General features: G+C 45.6%; 1 protein-coding gene across 2 annotated transcripts in view; it reads left to right on the forward strand.

The window, feature by feature from the left end:
- Window positions 1-20,948, forward strand: part of LOC138451688 (uncharacterized) — a 314,713-nt gene that overhangs the window by 150,709 nt on the left and 143,056 nt on the right. For both annotated transcript variants that reach the window (XM_069604923.1, XM_069604922.1), the window contains exons 3-4: window positions 12,692-12,754; window positions 14,644-14,910. In XM_069604923.1, the coding sequence (XP_069461024.1) occupies window positions 12,692-12,754; window positions 14,644-14,910 (330 nt within the window). The remainder of the gene's footprint in view (window positions 1-12,691; window positions 12,755-14,643; window positions 14,911-20,948) is intronic.

The following is a 20,948-nucleotide window of genomic DNA, read 5'->3' on the forward strand; positions in this document are numbered from 1 at the left end:
AATACAATAAAAAAGGAAGGGATGCCCAAAGGGCTCCTAGGAACACTGCAGAAAGGGTGGTGTGTGCTGCAAAAGTGGATCACTGATGCCTCACACGCTTGGAATAAAGCATGGCACCAGTGGAAAGTATAAAAATGAAGTTACAAAAAGTTCCCACAAAATGAGTAAAAGAATGGATGATGGAGAAAAAGATTCCCACTCACTTAAGAGACTGACCAAAAAATCCAGAAGTCCAGTAAAAAGTGGTGTGGGTCTCACAGGTGAAGGGGATGCGTCTTAAAAATGAAAAATCTACATAATCTTAATACTCAGCCTCCCACAACCTCTACAGACTAAGGGACAGCAGGATCTACTCCACTCCTGGATGGATCTCTTTTGTTCAGTCTGTCTAACCTACTGTAGAGTCCATCAGCCTCTTTTTTATGTGTACTGTGATTTATACTGGTATGTTTTACCCTAAGCCTCAACAAGCTATAGGACATACAATAGTTTCTGGGAAATTGTTTTCCTTTTTATATAAGGGGTTCTAATCTGACAGAACCTCCCGAGGTATTTCTTCTCCTGAACCTAGGCTTTTTGACAGGCCCCTCTGGAAAAGACCCTAATAATCTAGGGGGTCCATAACTGGATACCCTAGACTTCATATGATTCCTTTCCACCTCCCCAGCAGGAGCAACCTGGGTCTCAGGTCTCATTTCAGAAAATCTAATGGGGAGGCTTAGTTCAGGCTCCCATTATTTCTTAGATTTTTGTTTGCCTTGTTTAGAGATTTCTCCCTTTACAATATGACTTTTAGTTGGTTCTATTATGACTGAGCGTAATGTTTTAAAGTGGTCTCCAGAACTGGAGACCCTAGGCTTCACAGGAATCCTACACCTTTCTCCTATGTGAACAGGTTGGGTCACAGATTTTTTTACAGGAGGATTAGTGGAAGAGCTAATCTTAACCTTCCTTTTTCTCTGAAGTTTGGACAGTTTTTCAGGTCTAGAGGTTTTTCTTTTGGCGCTCAGAACCAATAAAGGAGAGTTTGGCCTCACTCCTTCACAGAGTTTTGGCTTATGGACAGGAAACCCTAACTTCTTGTCACTATGGTGAACCACCTCCACATGTGTAAGTGCATACTGTGGTGGTTTAATGGGATCCCTAGTTCTTTTACAAGATGTTCCAACTGTGTGAGAGACTATACCAAATGTTTTAAGGTGATGGTTTATACACAGGGTCACACCTTTCAGTCTGTGTACTGGCAGAAATTGTTAGTTTCTGTTCAGTTTTCTGGACAGGAATGTTTAGTCCTGTTCAGATTTCTGGACCTCCTCCACTAGTGTATGTGGATTTTCAGGGAGTTCAGTTTGGTAAGTCACCTCCACTTGGATAAGTGGTTCTTCTGGAGATTCAATGAGGTCCTTAATCTTTCAACAAGGGGCTCAGGTATATAAGAGACACCTTTTAGTGGTCTAAAGTTTTTGTCTAATAATACTGGGCCGGCAGGCTCTGCAGCCTGGTTACTAACAGGAATAGACAATTTCTGTTTAGTTGGTTGGACTTCCTCCATTGTGAGTGAATTTTCAGGGAGTCCGGTCACCTAAGCTTCAGCTGTAGATGGGGACATGGGAATGGCCTCTATCTTTGTGGGCCTAGGATTGGGATTCCTAAGGGAAGCAAAGAGTTTTAAGTACTTGTTCCCTATAGAGTTAGAATTTGTTTTCTTGTTCTCTATAGAGAGGACCCTAATGGTGGCCTCTCTGGCTTCCTCGGTGTGAGCACTGGTCCTCTGACTAAGTGACTGAGGAGAACTGACCGGAATGTTCAATTTCTGTGCAGTTATCTGCACCTCCTCCACTGTAAGTGACTTTTCAGGGGGCCCAGTGACCTCATATTCAGCTGGAGGTGATGGAGTGACCTTAAGGTTTTCAGGCTTAGGGGATTAGACCCTAATAGAAGACATGGGTTTGCAATCCATATGCCCTACAGGGAAGCAGACTTTACTCTTTCTCTCTGAGGATGGATGCCTGAGGTAACCTCCCCAGCTTCTTTAGTGGGAGCATAAGTCTGTGACTATGTGGCTCAATTAAACTGACAGGAATATCCAATTTCTGTACAGATTTCTGGACCTCCTCCACTATGAGTGGATTTTCAGTGGGCCCAGTCACCTTAGAAGATGCTGAAGGTGGGGTCACAGGACTGACCTGGAGCTTTTTGGGGTTAGTGGCTTAGACCGTAATAGAAGTCTTGGGCTCAAGGTCTGGGTGCCCTCCAGAGTAGCAGAGTGTATCCTTTCTCTCTGAGGAGAGGTCCCCTAAAGGGGCCTCTCTTACTTCTTGATTAAGAACCCTCTCTTGGTGATAAGGGGGCTCAACTGAGTCCAAGACAATTCTGCGGGTTTAGGGTTATTGGCTAAAGGCACAACCTCAGGCATGTCTGCCTGTGGACTGACAGGGCATCTGGCAACTCTCCTGTCACACTGCTGGGTGACAGGTTTCACAGGGATCTTTAGCAGGAGATTTTAGTTCCTATTTGAGTCCCAGGGTTAACCTTAAAATGTTTGGGGGCCTAAGGAGATGGACAGTTAGGTAAACTAGCCCCCTCATTTCTAAACACCCTCCCCTCCTCCTTATGAGGAGTCCAAGAATCCTTGTGAGGGTCCCTTCTAGCCTCCCACAAGTCAGCAGCAGCTGCTTACTCCTTGATGTTAGTTAGTTACCTTAAGTCAGCCAGATGCTGTCTCTGGTCTGAGGAACTGGCATCAAAAATGCTTTCCAGCATGAGGCTATTCCTCTTGCCAGAAAACGTACTCACCTTCTGGCCTTGCTCCCAACCATCTAAGTAGTGAAGACATTTATTCACTCAGGTGACCCAACTTTCACCATCCCGTTTTTTATTGTCCCTTAAGGGGTGTGGATAATGGGAAGGGGTCTTCTGACAGCTACGTTTAACAGCTTGTCTCACCACAAGATAACTTTTCCTCTCAGATTCACTCATGTCCAAGAGAACCCATGATAATCTGTCACTCTCACAAATGCCTTGCTTTTTACAAGCGAGATAAACGTTTCTCAGACACACAACAATATCACTCTTCTGATCATACAAACTTACCAGCTCTAAAATCCTGGAGGCTTCAGACAAAGCAGACCCTGAAAACAAAGCAGAGTCAAAAGACAACTTCTCCAGAGTGGCGCCATATTGTTTTTCCATTTCTCTTAGTCTCTGGTTACTTTTCATTAGGGGCTTGCATGCTTTGAGCTCAAAAGATATTTTAGGAGCAAGAGGACTGAGGAGATAGTAATGGGGGCATTAGAGGAAAGTGGACTGTCACCTTGTGCTAGGTCTTCCTCCTCATCATCACTCTAAAAATATGATTGAGTTGTCCAGAAATGCTGCTATAAAACAAAGAATGTAATTATACTTTTTAGAATAGTGGAACACATTCAAAGGTTAGTTAGAACTTGGCGTGGTTGAGCAGCCGACAAGATGGCCGCTTAGCTTTTCAGCTCTGCATTCCGGACCTCTTAATCCTGTAACTGCGGTGCCTCTATATGACATGGAGAGCTGAAAACTCTCAAATTGAGCTCCTGTGAGGAGCGTGGCAACTGGTGCAAGTTTGGGAGCTGAGGGAGGTGCTGTTCCTCTCCGATCCTGCTCTGAGTCTTGTGGCCGGAGTGCTGCATAGAGCGTTAGGGGCTGTTGTGGCGCCGCAGTGAGGCTGTCCTCGGCCGACTCACAAGCTGCATCCTGTGATTGGACCGGGTGGCTGCAGTGCCCCAGACAGTGCAGCGCAAAATACATTTGAGCTGCTGGGCAACTGCTCGGTTTAAAAATATCCTGCACCGTTCAGCGTTGGCAGCCGCGTCGGCACCGGAATTCCACAGGAGAGTGTGCGTGCATGCGCACGTGTGCCAGGATTGTCTCCACATTGCTATCAACACTCTGCGCACTGCTGGCATCCACAGGATGCTCTGGGTGGGTGCCCCATACCACCCCCGTGCTCTGGGTTGCTGTGGCCCACTTGTTGGCCTTATCTCTGGCTGGTGCATGATGGCACGCTCCACGCCTAGCATGCTGATTGCTGGGAGGTGCCTCGCTTTATGGGTTTGGAGGAATAAGACCACCATCACTGAGGAGTCTACCCCTCATGCACCCCAAGACAATGAGACAAGTTAATGCAACACTCCTTAAACTGGAGAGGAGCTTGCAGTTGGACTGATACAAAGTGCAGGACTTAGTATGTTTCTGGAGGTGTCATGAGGCATGTACTGACAAGGTGATATTAACGTTATACAAACAAGGAACTGACCATATCCCATCAAAAATATTACTCTTTTTACACACACTGTTTTTTCGTGTGGTGCTCTACAAACAAAGGCTGAAAACTAGTACGCCTATAAAACAGTAAATGTTAAACCCAAATGCTCTGGATATCTAATTAATTTGATATCTCAGGCTACCCCGGAGCATCAAGTGTTACTACCTTGGAGCAAAAGAAAATATATAGAGAAAACTGCTGTGATAGCTTAATGGCTATTTTTAATTATACAGTTATTGTTTAACAAATAAACATGATCTCCCAAAGGAGCATTTACAAAAAAGTGGTACTTTCAAAAATCGAAACCATGATCATTAAAATGCACAATGAATTACATCAAATACTATGGAACATACATTCTGGTATTTGACAAGAAATAAACATTTTCAAACAAAAAACCATCCACACAATGTGTGATTAAATCCACAGTCTATATGATGAGTTGAAAAAACAAGATAAGGAAAATAAAACAACAAAAAGCAGAATCCCAACACATCCTGATTTTGTGTAATAGGGCAAAGCAACCAAATGCAACCCCCACCAGAGTCTGATGTATTGGTGGCCTCGGTCAAAGGACCGATTGTCAGGTCCTCGGGTTTGGAGCCCAGGGCATGTGTGGTTCCAAACTGATGCCAGAGGTCAGGTCCTCCTGATGACTTGGAGGGTCAACTGGTGGGAGTTTATCAAGAGACCAATCCTAGGTCAACGTCGGTGGTTATATTCCTGCTGATTTGAGAAATGGGCCGTATAGCAATTACGTGTCCAATAAGACGTTTCGGCGGGCAGTGAAGGCTACCTTCATCTGGACCTGCGGATGTCGCTCTACATGGGAAAACAGAGCAAAGGAAAGAAATCAGAAGGGGAGAGAGGGTAAGAACAAATCACCCCTAGCATCTCATCAGTCTATGCATGCCTACCAATGGTGATATTAACCACACCCTCTATTCTGTAACCTTTCAAGTTAATAATCCCTGGAATCCTGATTGCACAACCCCAGGGCTCCTGTGTTGGGAGTGTGTGCGCTCACGCGCTCTGGGGATAAAGGGGTGCAGGCCGTGAACTGACCACTTGGAGTGACGTCCTGGTGCTCCCCACTCAGCGCCAAGAATGTGAGGTGGGGGGGCTGACTCAGAACATATACTTCTAGCTGGAGTGGATGTGAACCAGGAGCTGTCTGTGGCACCCCACTGCTTGGTCGACCGTGCACCTATCCAGTACACAACAGCCACATCTGCCCACCATGACTAGAGTGGCCGGCGGCGGGAAGAAATCAGGTGCCATGGACAAATTCACCAGAATAACTGCCCGTGAGGACCTGGGCCATTTCTCCAGATCCAAGCTGGAACTCGCTCCACCTGCAGTGGCATCCACCACAGACCTCACTCATATGTTGGAGGCCATGGCCAAGGGCTTTGCGAAAGTACATGAAAATTTGGATGACAACACCGCCAACGTGGCCTCCATACGATCACAACTGGCAAAAGAAGAGGCGTCACATGACAGAGGCGGAAACAAGTATCGGGGAAACAGAGACTCTGTGCAGGGACTCTAGATATTGGTTATGACCCTCACAAATGAAATGAAAATAGTCAAAGGCAAGTGCGATGACCTGGAGTCACGTTCAAGTCATAACAACATCCGAATAGTGAGGGTTCCCGAGGATGCACTCTCGGGCGGCATGGAACAAGTGGTGGAGACCCTTCTTAAAGACCCACTGGGAGACCCAGTGCTGTCCCCCCATGTTGGCGCGTCGATCCTGCACATCGAGCCCTAAATCCCAGGCCAAAGCCAGGCGACTTCCCCTGACCAATCATCGCAAAGATCCTCAGTTACAGAGACAGAGACCATCTGCTTCGCCTCGCCAGGGACAAGAAGGAACTGTGGCTGGGCTCCCAAACCATCTGTATTTTTCCACACTTATCACTCTCAGTACAACAGGAGAGCAGGCAATTGATAGGGGTCAAGAAAAGGCTACATGCTAGTGGAATACAATATGCAATGTTCCCTGCTCATTGAAATTCCAATTCTGGGGCAAGTTATATTTCTTCACGGTCCCCAACGAAGCGGTCAAGTTCATTGAAGCACAGATACCGATCCTTCACCATTTGGAGCCTGAAGAACCTGGGCAGAACCCGAACTGAGAGGATCTGTTGCAGACCAGTTTCCTCTGTATGTTCTATGTGCAATTTGTGCAATTTGTACTGTTATAATGAATGGCTGTCGCCATCTACCAACATTGTTAACCGATCAGATGACAGTGTGTGGTGCGGTCTGAAGCGGCAACAGTTAGCCCCATAGCAACTGCTTACTTAATGTTGACCCGCAGTTGGTCTCCTGGACCTAATTGGGAGGGAAAAGATCGGGAGGGCGGGAGGGGGAGAATGGGTTCACACTGCTGGTTGGGGTTGGCAGTGAAAGTGGTGGGTGGGGGGCTGGGAGTTCGGCCAGCACCAAGGCTGGTCATCCGTTTGTGCACCAGTTGTGCAGGTTGGATGAGGGGGATTGTAAAACGTGAAAATAAATTGGCGGCAGAGTGCAGGGATGTAGTTGACCGGGTGATACTCAGGTGGATTGTGTACAGGGTGGATTATGGGAGGCACGCGATTGTTAAACATCAACCAATATGGTATTGAAGGTGATGAGCTGGAATATTAGGGGAACTTCACCAAATTATGGCTTATGCAAACAGACACAGAGTGAATGTCCTCTTCCTGCAAGAAAAACATGCTATGGAAGGGGTATGCCATGGGATCGCTCCTACCTGGGGGTGCAATAGATACTTCACCTCATATTCAACTCGATCCAAAGGGGTCATGACACTAATCCACAAATACGTGAAATTCACATTGAAGAAACTCTACATAGATACAGGAGGACGTTATGTTATCGTACATGGTGTCCTTACAGGGGCGGAGTCAATATAGGTGAAAACATATGGCCCAAATATTGAATCCCCCGAGCTCTACGACGAGGTGATGGAAATTATCTCTGGTTATCTTGGGATTCAGATCCTCTGGAGGGGGGTGATCTGAACCTAATCCTAGACCAAGCCATGGACAGAATGGGGATGACCCCCAGGCCCCAGTACCAGGCAGCATGACAGCTTGTTTCGCAAATGGAAAACTTAGAAACTTGGAACTCAGAGACGCTTGGTGCCTCTTACATCCACGAGTGCGAGAGTATACTTTCTATTCCTCAGTGCTTGATATATCTTTGCGCATTGACATGTTTTTGGTCTCTAGGTCAATAATGGGCAAAGTGGTGGATATTGTTAATTTGCCTCGCACACTTTCCGACCACTCCCCGGTGCTACTGACACTGAAAATAGAGCAATGGTGGGCAGCTCCTGGTGCTTTAAGTCGGAAGCGATTCAAGACATAGTATTCAAGGCCAAGATCAACTCTGATATTGAAACCTTCTTTACATGCATTACAGCTTGTGTGACCACATGCGGGTCTAGAAGGGAAGCCTTCAAGGTGTATTTCGATCTTCAGGAAGGCTGGGGTACTTCAGGCTATTAGGGGTGATCTACAATGCAGTGAAACCTAAGCCCTTGGAGGGTGAGTACACCCTCCGATCGGATCCACAGGCTCTTGCCCAAATTCGCTCTGAATTGGAGTGCTTTGAAAAGCATGCCGCCAGAGGGGTCCTGTACTTCTCCGACCACAAGCAGCCAAAAAATATGGGTAAGGGGAAAGACCCGGGAGGACACTGGCTCGGCTGGCTAGAGCCAAAGCTGGATGCACCCAGGTGGACTGCATCCTAGATGGAAACAGGGACCCTCACTGGGCAGACTGTGAGATAATTGGGGTCTTCTGGGACTTTTACGGAGCCTCATATGCCCCCAACCTTCTGTGAGCCCCCCAGTCCATACACTCTCTCCTTGAGGGGATCTCATTGTCGTGTCTTAATTCCAAATCAGGGAAAATCTAGAGGCCCCCCATATCCCTGGAAGAAATTCTAACAGTGGTCACCAATCTGCCCAAGGGTAAGGCTCTGGGCCCTGACGGGCTCACATCGGAATTCTGCCAAGAACATGATCCCTTACTTGCCATCCGGCTTCTGGATGTTTGGGAGGAGGTGTTGAGTAAGTCCATCTTACCCGCATCTCTATGGGGGGCCACCATAGCCATCCTGTTGAAGCCGGACAAACCACCTAATGATTGCAGCTCCTACAGGCCCCTTTCACATATGAACATAGACACCAAAATATTTTCAAAGGTACTAGCATATAGGCTGCTTCCACTGATGACAAACATGATCCACGCAGCTCAGGTGGGCTTTGCTCCAGGTAGGTCCACATCCCTCAATATCAGGCGCTTATTTGATGTGATGGCCAGAATTGACCATAAAGCAACAGCTGTTGCGTTAACTATTGATGCCCAAAATGCCTTTGACATGGTCTCTTGGGAATATCTATAGGTGGTCCTTGAGAAGATGGGGATGGGCCCTGGGATGCTGAGCTATCAAACTACTTCATACTCGCCCATCGGCCAGAGTGCTGGTTAACTCATGTGTATCGGACCCCTTGGTACTGGGGAGGGGAACATGCCAGGGCTGCCCACTCTCCCAATCCTCTTTGCCCTTGTAATCGAACCAATGGCGAACATGGTCCGTGCCCGCCATGGACATATGGGGATTTGCCTCAGGGTATCACCGGAGATAGTCTCACTCTATGCTGACAATGTACTATTGTATATTGGAGACCCTCATGTAAACGTAGACCCAGTCCTCCGAGACATAATCCATGTGGGTGGCTTCTCAGGATTCACAATCAACCATACTAAATCCAAAGTGTTTCTGCTTACTGGTGGCACAGAAAAAGCACAGGTTGAATTGCCCCTCCCATGGTCTCCAAATGGGATTAGATATCTGGGGGTGGCAGTTTCAGGTGCAAAGCCCACTCTATTGAAAAACAACTATCTAGAGGCCAAGGGTTATGGGACGAGTATATACTGAACAGATGGAGAGCATTGCCTCTTACGATGGCAGGAAGTCTGTCCCTGATTAAAATTATACTAGTACCTAAACTACTATATATGTTCATTAATGTGCCGTGTGGTCCGACAAACCCTTCTTCACTAGATTGCATGGGCAATTTGCACAGTTACTATGGCACTCTGCGGTGGTCTGGAAGAGATGGACGGATATTACTCCTCCCTATGACGAGGGGATTCGAGGCCCCACATCTCGAACTATATGGGTGGCAGCACAGGCCCAATTTGCCACCCACTGGTATGGTGGACCCCAAAGTCCCCACATGTCAAACTCGAACAACTGGCGGTGGGCAGAGCTGATCTAAAAAACACTGATTATTGACCGCAAATACATGGCATATTCAATACTAGCTTGGCGCACTATCTGGGTGGCATATGGCACTGCATTCCCATACTATAAATGGCTTCCATTGTGAAGATTCCCTGGGCTTGGACTGACCTGGGATACTGAAGTGGAGACACGCTGGGAGCGCTTGGGGTATCAGGTAATGGCTGACTTGTTCCCAGATGGGAACTTTATCTCTCCATTACTCTGGCGACGGTAGCATACAGGTACAGGGGTGGAATGTATACAATATTTTAGACTTTGGGTGGCAGTGATGGCACAATGGCTGGATTTCCAGCCAAACCCCTTGAGACTGAAGCATTAGTACACATTGCAAACTCCAGTGGCAGTCGGCGGCTACTCTCTACACTATACAAAATCCTGCTAAATAAACAACCATCCCCATCCTCTAAGGGGAGGAATAGCTGGCCAAAGATGTGGGGATAGAACTCTCTGATGTACAATGGAAGCGAATGTGTGCTCATACCAAAATTGTGGCTATGAACGTCAGATTTTGATGAATGCAATACAAGCTACTGAACAAACGGTACTATACCCCCATGAAACTCAGCAGAATGTACCACACCACCAAATACTGTTGCCCCAGGTGCTGCTCTACCCAAGGGGAACATATGAACATGTTCTGGGCCTGCAGTTGACTGCAGATGTTCTGGAATTCTGTCCTAGACACACTATCCAAAATGGTGGGCATGCCCTTGGCTCACTCTCCACTGGGAACTCTGTTTGGGGAATGGGAGAATGTTCCAAACAAGAGACTCAGATCCTTTGTGAATATAGGCTGTCTGTTAGCCAAGAGATGTATACTATTGAAATGGAAAGACGCCTCCCCACCCAATGACAAGGCTTGGTTGGCGGCACTAACCTGGGCCCAGAACTCTGAAGAAGTATATATCACCATGTTGCCCCCCCCAGGTCTTGCCACAAGGATATGTGGACCACATTTAAGACTTACCTGTCTAACCTCACCCCAATACTTGAATGCCCAATGTAATTATGTACAGCTATGATGCATGTTGAAATATGACCATGTGTTCCCACTGAATACCTGCCTAACTATAACCTGTATGACTAGGTTGGACTAGTGAACTCTTGTGTGCCTCCTCTATGACTGCACTCTCTTGTACTCTTTTTATGTTGCCACTTAATAAATAAAAGTTATTAAAAAAAAAAAAAAGGTAAGTAAGAACTTCGGTTGGAACTGGTTCCAGGCAGGGATGTTACAAGACAAAAGACAGAGAAGTTTCGGAACGAGAGGTTTTGGGATCCTCCCTTGATTCCTGTCCTCGTAGACACCCTGGAGCCTGGGCGGGTTTGCCCAAGGTCTCCCGTCAAAGACAAAAGTCAAACAAAGGCCTCCCCTACCCTGAAAGGTAGAAGAAGGACCATGAAAGGACAAGCATCTGAACACTTGCAAGTTAAGAAGACAGGAACCATTCTTGAGAAATGGAGTCCCATGTGTCCCTTACCGCAGCTGGAAACAGCCTGCAATGTAAGTTTCACAAAATATGGTAGAAAAAACATCCACTAGCACCAGCAATTTAGGCAAGCTTGTCACTGTAACAGAAATGTTTCAGGAGCAGTGAAAAGGGGGGTACACTGTAACCCCTATGCACCCCTCAAAAGGTGGTGTGTGCTGATCTCACAACAGAAAAGGTAAGTAAGATAACAAACATCTTACTATCCTTGGGAGCACACGCTGTGACAAGGAAAATAAAATACAATTAAAAGGGAGTGCAAGGGGCTCCCAGCAACACTGCACAAAGGGTGCTGTGTGCTGCAAAAGTGGATCACTGATGCCTTAGAGACTTGGAATAAAGCATGACTCCAGTGGAAAGTATAAAAAGAAGTTACAAAAAGTTTCCACACATGAGTAAAAGAATGGGTGATGGGGAAAAAGATTCCCACTCACACTGGAGACTGACCAAACAATCCAGAAGTCCAGCAACACGCTCTGGGGGTCTCACAGGTGAAGGGGATTTGGCATAAAATAAAAAATCTACAATTACCCATATCATACCTTTTACCCTGAAAGACGTTACTGAATCTGCTCTGTGTTTTTTTTTTTTTACAATTGATGTATCTTTGGAGACATAGGGCCTCATCACGAGTTTGGCGGTAACCCTTAAATGCGGCGGTAGCGCTATTACCGCCGCATTTAAGGGTCCGCCACATCACAGGTTTGGCAGCTGAGAGCTGGGTGGAAATTTCACGCTCTTATCGCCGGCGGGAAATCCGCCGGCGGTAAGGGTGCGAAAATTCCCCATTGAGCCCAATGGGCAATTGCCAAATGGGCTCAGTGGGGAATGGGCAATACCCGTTCCGCCAAACCCGTGATCCAACGCTGTTAGCGCCGGGGGTTTGGCGGTAGGGCTATTAACGCCGGTTCTAATAGCGCCGGCATTACCGCCCAACTCGTGATGAGGCCCATAGTACCTAATACCCTTTTCCTTTGTATTCTGGTGGTCTCTAACTCTCCATGGGTGTTTGGGAGTAGTTCATGGCTTGTCCGACCTAACATTCTGGGTCTGATTTAAAAGGACTCTCTGGTAGAGTCGTTGATGATCATTGTTAGGGGTTATTTTTCAAGGGCCTTTCCCCCCACCCTGCTCTTGGTCCTTAATTCTTCTCCTTGCGCTGGATAACATTAAGGATGAATAACTGTCTGTTTGGGTGAGGGTGCGCATCAGGGTCTTGTCAGTCCTTCTCTCCGGTGGACACTGGGCAGGATGTGATATTTCAGCTACCTTCTTTGAATTCCAACCATAGCCATCATTTTGTTGTATTTCTCCTTATAAGTGAACAGAATCAAGAAATTGAAATCTTTCAGAAATGTCTACATTATTTACAGTTAGCTAAACAATCCAGAGGTTTGGAGGGAAAATGTGGGCCTATGTTAAAAACCTGCAATTCGGAGCCAAAAGTATGAATTTTGTCGGCATAAAAACATAAATGATTTCAATAATTAACCTAAGATAATAATAGTACTGTGTCATTTAGGGAAACATGAACTATATGCTGTATGCCAACCTTTCTCATTTTCACTGTTAGGTATAGGCCTGAAGAAGACAAGGATCCTGGTGCTCCTTTTCACCATCTTGCATCTAACCTGTGGTAAGTGCTCCCTGGGCCTTTTAAATTTCAAATCATTGAAATTAATATTTGATTGTTTTCATATCTGAATGGAATATGCAAATGTACTTGCTACTCGCTTCCCTTCTTGGTTCTTGAAGGTAGCTGTCATTTTCTTCCTCAAGCACTGCTATGGTATGGTATCGTATTGTTTTGAATTCTATACTATAAAAGAGCTTTATGATATGATATGATAGGTTATTTGTAACGCGCTTAATACCCAGAGTTTTCTAAGCGCGGACCCGTGGATCGAACCGGTGTTGCTCCGTGTCGTCTTGCTTCCAAGGCGAGCACGTTGCCCCTGAGCTATCCTCCCGAGAAGTAGAGCGCAATATCAGCCAAGGATTTAGTGATGGATCTGAAGCTCTAGCCTGATCCTGTTAATGCCATGAGCAAAATTGGAACTTCCTCTATAGGAGTCAGGCACATACTGGAAAAGGGTAACAGGTCAAGGTCTGAAAGTCGGATATGAATGGCCACTGGAAGTTCGTTTTTTTTCTCCAATGTGGCCCTCTTTAATGGCTTAGAACACTCTTCTGCTAGTAGCTTTGAACGCTTTAGTTTTGCCAAATATGTTCATAGTATACAATTCCCCCTCAAACTACCCCCAAAATGTATTCACAGGTAATACTTAAACAGCTTGTAAAACCCCACAAATTGTGATATGTGTATTTGGGCCACTGTAATTTTTCTCATTCCAAACCTGAGGAGTTGGGACTTTTGTTATACAGAATACGCTTCACATCCCCCTGATCCTGCCTTTCCCTACACCAAAGTATCCACAGGTACAATTGATAGCCAAAATAAAGCAAGTAGATTTCACCAAATAAGTTAAGATATTGGGCCTCATTACGACCCTGGCGCTAAGGGGTTAACGGCGCCGCAAAAGGCTGCAGCACCGTTAACCCTTTAGTGCCTAATTACGAGGTCCCTTTGCGGCTCCCGACCTTAACGGCTGGTCTGGACCAGCCGTTAAAGTAGGGACCCGCAAAGGGACCTTGAAGGTAATTACGGTACCGTAATTACTGCCTTCCCCATTCCCATTGACCCCAATGGTGCAAAAATGGGAATGGGGAAGGGCCAATGGTGCATGGGGAATTACCGCCCCGCCAACCTTGGAATGGGGTGGTAATTCCCCATTGCACCGTGGCGGACTCGTTACAATACCGGCAGCAACCATGGTGCTAATAGCACCATTGGTTACCGCCGGTGTTGTAATGAGGGCCATTGTTTCGATCCGACCTTCTGTCAACTCCAGATAACTGTTTGCCTTGTAGTACAGAACAAGTCATTATGAACTGTGCCAGCGTATTCCATTGTTTGAGGAGTCTTTGATCATTAAAGCTAACAAACACATTGCCACTTCCTCTGGCTAGACCCCAGCCATGCTCTAATTGATCCTTCCAGCTGGAGTAAGAGACATGGCTGGCTCACGTTTTCTGAGATCCTCGTCTGAATTTGTAAGCAAGCTCTTTACTTAGGACTGTTAACATATTTGTGTAATGTTCTATTAGTCCTGTCAGTCATGATTTCATTGTGTTACTGGTATATTCTCTATCCGCCATACTACTAGACTCGAGCAGTGTGGAGGGAAGGAATGAGCTACAGGTAGCTGGTGGGCACATGAGGGAGGATTTGTCTGTGGTCGCGCACGTGTACTGTGCTACTGGTGATTTGTAATTTATTGACTTTGGGCAAAAACACATCCCGGTCTGTGTTCAAGCAACGGCCTATGCTTGAGTTTGGAGGAAGAGGGAGGAGGAACAGTCTGGAGTACAGATGTGCTTGATTTCCCAGTATCTCCAGTACTCAGGAATACAACTCCAGCCATCCCATTTGCTTAGTTTGTTCTTTCTATTCTTCCTTCTCAGGTACTGAACTCTGTGAGCACGTGTTCAACAGGAACGCCACCCTCGATCCCCCGATTATTTTGAGAGACCATTCCCTGTCAAGTATCTGCAACATAAAGAGGCCGACCTACTGCCCAGATTTGGCGAACTGCTTTGGAAACCTCTCCATCTGTTTGATCAGAAATTCCTATTCAATGAAGCTGATTTTTAAGGCAAAACATTCTGGGGTCTACCACCTGGAGTGTGGGAAGGATGGTTCTGCGCAGCACATACACATTGGGGTAAAAGGTAAGCAGTATTTCTGGCAAAGGAATAATGTCAATGAAACCATTCTTGGATGCATCATGGCAATTCCTGTCTTTAGAAACAGAATATGCTTTTCAGAAAATAAACAATTTTCCGTTGACTCAAGAATCTGAAACACTATAGGTATGATCTTCTCATTGCTTTCCACTCACTGCAATTGAAGAGACTGCATAGATACGTGCATTATTATCACGCACTGAAAAATCACCTGCCATAAAAATAATGGTTAGTTCACCCACCTAAATCTTGTCTCTAAGCACTTAGGCCCAAAATGAGAACCATCCCCTGTATTCAAGATATTGCTGAAAGGAGCATCCTATATATTTAATCCAGTTGGACACCTGAAGTGCATTTTAGACTTCCTTGCATGTTGCAGGGGAAAGATGTCATCCTGTGAGTTATATCGACTCAGCAACAATTTTCAGAAGGAAGAATGCATCAAAGTGACTTGTAATCTTTGTCTAGCACATTACAGACTGAGCGGTCAATCAAGTGGATAATAGCCACTAGCCAATACGTTACAGTGGGTGGTTTAAAATGTAATTATGATCACTGATAAACACATTGCAGATAGAAGGGTCCAATGTGCTCCACATATTGCAGTGTGGAGTGTCGATCACGTGTGTTGGACAGTGGTATCAAGCAAATGATGGCGTCTGGCCAACACATGCAGAGCTTAGGGTCCAGCACGCAAAGTACATCATGCGCACGACACTTCTGTTGGTTTATAGATTTTTCCAAGAGGGTTCATACACAGGGCTGTCACAGGGTGATGTGAGGCCCCTCTATTTTGTGCACTTGGCCGGCGGGCGCCACAAACGAGCAAAGGGAGTAATCTCCATTTGGATTTATGTATGGAAGAACCAATATATGGTTTATTATTATGACTGCAAATCAACTAAAGCAAAGCCATTTTTCTAGGCTGAATATTCCAGCCTTATGTTTGTATCATAGCGGGCGGGGCTAGTTAATGTTAAGGGACTAAGCACCCGGAAAGCAGGACCCAGGTCCTGATGCACTTTGAAGTTCACAATATGGACACAATTGCCAAAAGTTTGGGCTTTTGTGTAGGCATGGGAAAGCACTTGCCAGGCACAGCCATAACCGTATTAACTGGCCATTGATAGTAGCATGCGCAAAATGGTGTGAGTGTCCTGGGCATCTAATAGCATTGCCTGGCAAAAGCGTAATACCTAGACACACGCCAAACCCTTTTGACTTTGCCAATGGTTGGTTTTAACAGGATTTCAGTGAAGGAAACACAGAGTGCTTAGAACTTGAGTGGCTGAAGGCAGGCCTGGTAAGACATGTTGTATGACATGAGTAGCACGTTTACAACTCCAATTGAGCCATTAACCTTTAGAAGACTGCTTTGAGTGCATTGTTTGATGGTAAGACTTGATAAAGCTAGCTCAAATAGTTCCCATGAAGAGGTGTTTTGGGTGGGAAGGGGCAGGAATGGCCATAGGGATTAACATGGCCATGGGCAGTCAATGGGTGGTCACATAACCTACCGAACAGCACCGACAGACTGCCCCTCACCTCATATGCCATTCCTCCCTATCTTCACTCTAATACAGCAGTGGTTGACTTAATTTTCCTGGAGGAAGATTGTAACATTCACAACTCACAGGTGTCCAATGATGGGACATTTTGGTATGCTGCTCTTTTCAGGTTTTGTCTCACAATCAATTACTTCAATGCAACCATTTTTTCACTGAAGGGGATGGTAAGCATTGCCCCCAAATTAGTGGAAATTAGCACAGGTTCCCAGCCTGCCCTTGCGAAATCTGGTGGGTCACACAAAAACATTTTTTTAAACAATGATTTGAAATAATGTATTTTGCCACACAATATGTAATAAACATTGGGTAAAAGCCATATCATTTACAGTGAGTTTGGTAGGTAGCACACAAAACAATCTAACTGGTGCCAGGCCACCAGCTGTACACAGGGAGCAGTTTAATTACGGAGGTCTAACTGCATAGATGTTATGCCAACTGACTGATAAATGCATACAGTAAGGTGCTATGGCGACATATGATCAAATTAAGCTTCTCTCCTGTATGAAGAGAGTGCTTTGAAGTCTGGGCAGTAAGGCACTTTATGCAATGCAAAAATGTGTCAGCCCGAAGGCAATAGCACAGAAAATGGGCCACTTGAGTTGGCAAAATAATTTCTGCCCTTTTACCCGAGACTTTGAAAGCAGTATTGAAGGTGCTGTAGCTCCTTGATTCGAATAAAGAAAGCAGGGAACAGGAACTATGGGCCCCTGCCCTTGAAGGTTGCCTGGGCCTTTGGTACATTACCATAAAGTCCCAAGTCTAAACTATGCAACAGGACCACAGCCGGATTAAAACCATTGAAAAAGAAATGGTGAGGAGGTGGGCAGGAGGTAACAACAGTGGGACAGAAATAGAGTTTAACAGGAAGAGGGTGGAAAAGATTGGAAGCAAAGGGAAGAGAAGTCCAACGAGCTCAAATAATGTTAATCTTCTTCACAAAAGTTTTCACATTTGCAATTGGTGACCAAAGCCGGAAGCACCCACCACATTCCACACCAAACTTGCTTGATCTGGTTAACATCTTTGTGGTTCTCTGGCCTGCTCCTCTTTGATACAAAAAGCAGGACCAGAGCAGTACAGCGCCTAGAGGCAATTCAGGTTACAAAAGTGCTTTGTGTGCTCACTCTCTCACATGAGAGAAATGTAAATAATGGGCTGAAGGATACATTGCAGAGGAATCATTTTTCAGGCTAAGAATTGTGTGTTACACAGATGTACTGATTTAGACAAGTCCAGCATTTTAACTGAGCCTTAGTATTGTTCCAAACTGTGAGTGACTGCCGCCAAACTTCCCAAAAATTCCAGCACCCACGAATGGGCAATAACTTGGTCATTCCGGTGCTGCCGGACCCAGTAATTGCCCATTCGCAGGCGCCGGAATGCAATGCTCCCCATGGGAATGGGGAGGTCGAATGCACCGGCACCATTGACAATGGTGCCTGTGCATTAGACATGCTCTGCCAGCAGGTGCCGGTACGGCTGCCAGGTCAGACCTGCGAGCAGAACTCCTAGTTTGCCGGTCCGGTAACTATGTTAACGGCAAGCTTACTGGTACCGTAGTTACGGGACCAGCAAACTTATAATGAGGCACATTGTCTATATATCAAAATTAGGCACAAGGTGGCTCTGTCTAACAAGTGAAAAGTTGTAAGTTTTGACAAACAGTAGTTCGGCTTATAAAATAACGGCCATCATTGTGGAGGGTTGCAGGTCAGAGTGTGTGCCAGGACTGAGAGCCCTGTGGAAACCTTTTGTGAGGCCATGTTTGACCCCAGAACATGTTTTACCAGCGGGCAGCACAGCATCTGAGTTGTTAGGAAAGAAATGAGGTACTTTCCTTAGTTTTCAACCTACCTATCTGCAGTGTGGAGAAGAATGGAGGATTGTCCTCTGGCAGGTGGAATCTTCAGGACAGAACCCTTTACAGGTCCCCGGGGGCTTCATTCCAGATATGTGTTCTGAGGGTTTCCCTATTTCTGAAGACAATCGTTCATCTACATCCATGGGGCACGGATCATAAAGAGAACCCCCTGTAAAGATCCAACCGGAAATGGAGGATCGGTCATGCTCCTCAGAGCAAATACTTTTTCATTATGAGACTGAGACTGATTGTATGCTCAAATGATGCAGAGCCCAGTCCTTTCATGTCCCTCACACTTCTTCGTTGCATGACATTGTTTATCTTTGCAACATTGAGGTGAATTGCTGCCTTAAAACATTCAACTAACAGGAGGTAGCTCATATGGACGTAATCCGGTCTATGTTCACAGACCTTTAGCGACGTGCTGTCTTCGTATTTAAAGTATTGCCAAATAAAAGGGACAGCCTCAGCAATAAGGGCTAGTCTTAAACATAAGAGTTCTGGGAGGAACAAAGATGAAGCTAAAGGATGTCCTCGGAGACTTCCCTACTTGTGATGATGCCCAGAAATAAACTGTTTTCCAATGTCTGTGGATGCATGCATCAGATTGAACACGCACTGGCAAAGCCAACAGTTTTGATTTTGGTCTAGACAAGGGGGAGGTATTTACCATGCACTGCTACAATGGTTCTAGAAGGCCATACGATGGCAACAGCTATCAAATGGTGTGAGCATGCGGGCATATATTGGCAGTGCATGACAAAGGCCTATAAAGAGCCCAAACATGACATGGCCACTGACTGTTTTAAACTGGAATTGGGCACAGGGAACACACAGGGAACACACATTTTTCTATTAAACTGAAGGCGCGCTTTGCAAAGATATTTTTATTACCTCTGATGCGGGTTACAGATGCAAGTAATTAACTTTCAGAAGACGGCTTACAAATAACAATGGTAGCCCCATAAAAGCCCATAGTTTGATGTTACTGAGTGATAGAGGTTGTTCACAGAGATCCCCAGAGGGGGTATCTTTGGCAGGGAGGGGTACATACTGGTTGGGAATGTCCATAGGGATTTGCATGAGCAAAGGATGTCAATTGATGTATAAAAAGCCATGTAAACAAACACAGGCTGTGTGCCCCCTATAACGTGCCATATCCCTCCTATCTGTACTCATTTGACAACAGTTTCATATTTTTAGGTGGCACTAAAGCAGCATCAAATGGCAAAAACCTAAAAGAGAAATTAATAGTAGTGGCCCCTGAATGGTCCTAATCTCTGGGCAGACACTGGCTTGAGTGTCAGGATACTGTGAAATGGGTCCCAGAAAAAGGCGCTGAAGGACAGCGGTTCTCGGATTCTCCAGATCCCAGACCTCGAATATCACACAATGGTGAAACCTGAGCTGCCTCAGCAGCTGCTTGAGTTTGAGAATGATGTCACCCCTTTTGGGATACAATATAATGCCATGGAAATAGAGGGCTTTGCATTTGGACGTCGTGTTCTAGCATGTGCAAGTGCAGGTGTCCACTGACTAAATCACCAGAAAAAAGACTGCGCAGATTAGTTTCTGCTGAGGGATTTAAAAATAAAATAGTCCTTTATTTATTGCTAAGGTCCTGTGTCATTTTGTTGGATGCCAGTTCCCGAAATGTGCCCTTGTGCTTATGACGGCAACATTTTGAAAGCATACATGCTTGCTATCAGAGCTAATTCCGTTTTGCAGTAAAAAAAGGTTTCCACTCGGTGTTGTACATGATGAGTTTCTTTTATGGGTACTGATTTTGCTGGTGGATTAATATGGAGACTCTATGTGGAGTGGTGAATCAGTGTGCAATGCTAATATTTGAGAAGTGGTTTTGATTGGTTATGTTTTGCTATTAGACTTTTGTACTGTGAACATCACACCATAGAGGACTTAAAGCTCTGAGTCTTCTCTGTGTAGAGGCACTTTGTGCCACCACCCCAGGGTGACAGGATGACCATGGAAATGGGGCCCAGAACAGTAGAAAAGGTCAGGGAGATACAACCATACAGATGTAACTCACAAAATGTAGGGACAGGAAAACATAACTGTGAGTGATGCTGATTGTTGGGATGAATGTATAATGATTACAGTTTTGACCGGATCGATATGTCATTAAAAAAGTTTCTTTTGTAGGCCAGGAGAACTCCCATGAAGGCAATTACTATTGTGGTGGTGGTATTAAGTCATGGTATAGCTGTGTTACGGCCTTGAGATGTGTTCAAGAGTGCCTAGGAGTTGTGAGGGCTAATAACCAGATACTCATATTGGAACCATCCCTGCTAGTTGCTGTAGGATGTTCTAGTCAAGACAAGCCTGATGACCAATTTGTCAGAGTTGGGAATTGTGTGCAATGAGTGCTGAGGGACACAAAAGAAGAGTTTGGCAAATGTACCCCCCTCCCAAACCCATGTATGTCATTGGCTGGAGAAGAGGGAGTGAGGGTCACCCTTAGATGTAGTGAATTGGTATATGGGTTATTGAAACACTTGAGAGAATTGAGCTATAAATAGGGTTGAGAACTAATGCTTTGCTGGCTAGCTAGGTCAATACGTAAATTGACGTTA

The sequence above is a fragment of the Ambystoma mexicanum genome, chromosome 1p (assembly GCF_040938575.1).
Source record: "Ambystoma mexicanum isolate Mex_15411 chromosome 1p, UKY_AmexF1_1, whole genome shotgun sequence".
NCBI classification, from domain to species: domain Eukaryota; kingdom Metazoa; phylum Chordata; class Amphibia; order Caudata; family Ambystomatidae; genus Ambystoma; species Ambystoma mexicanum.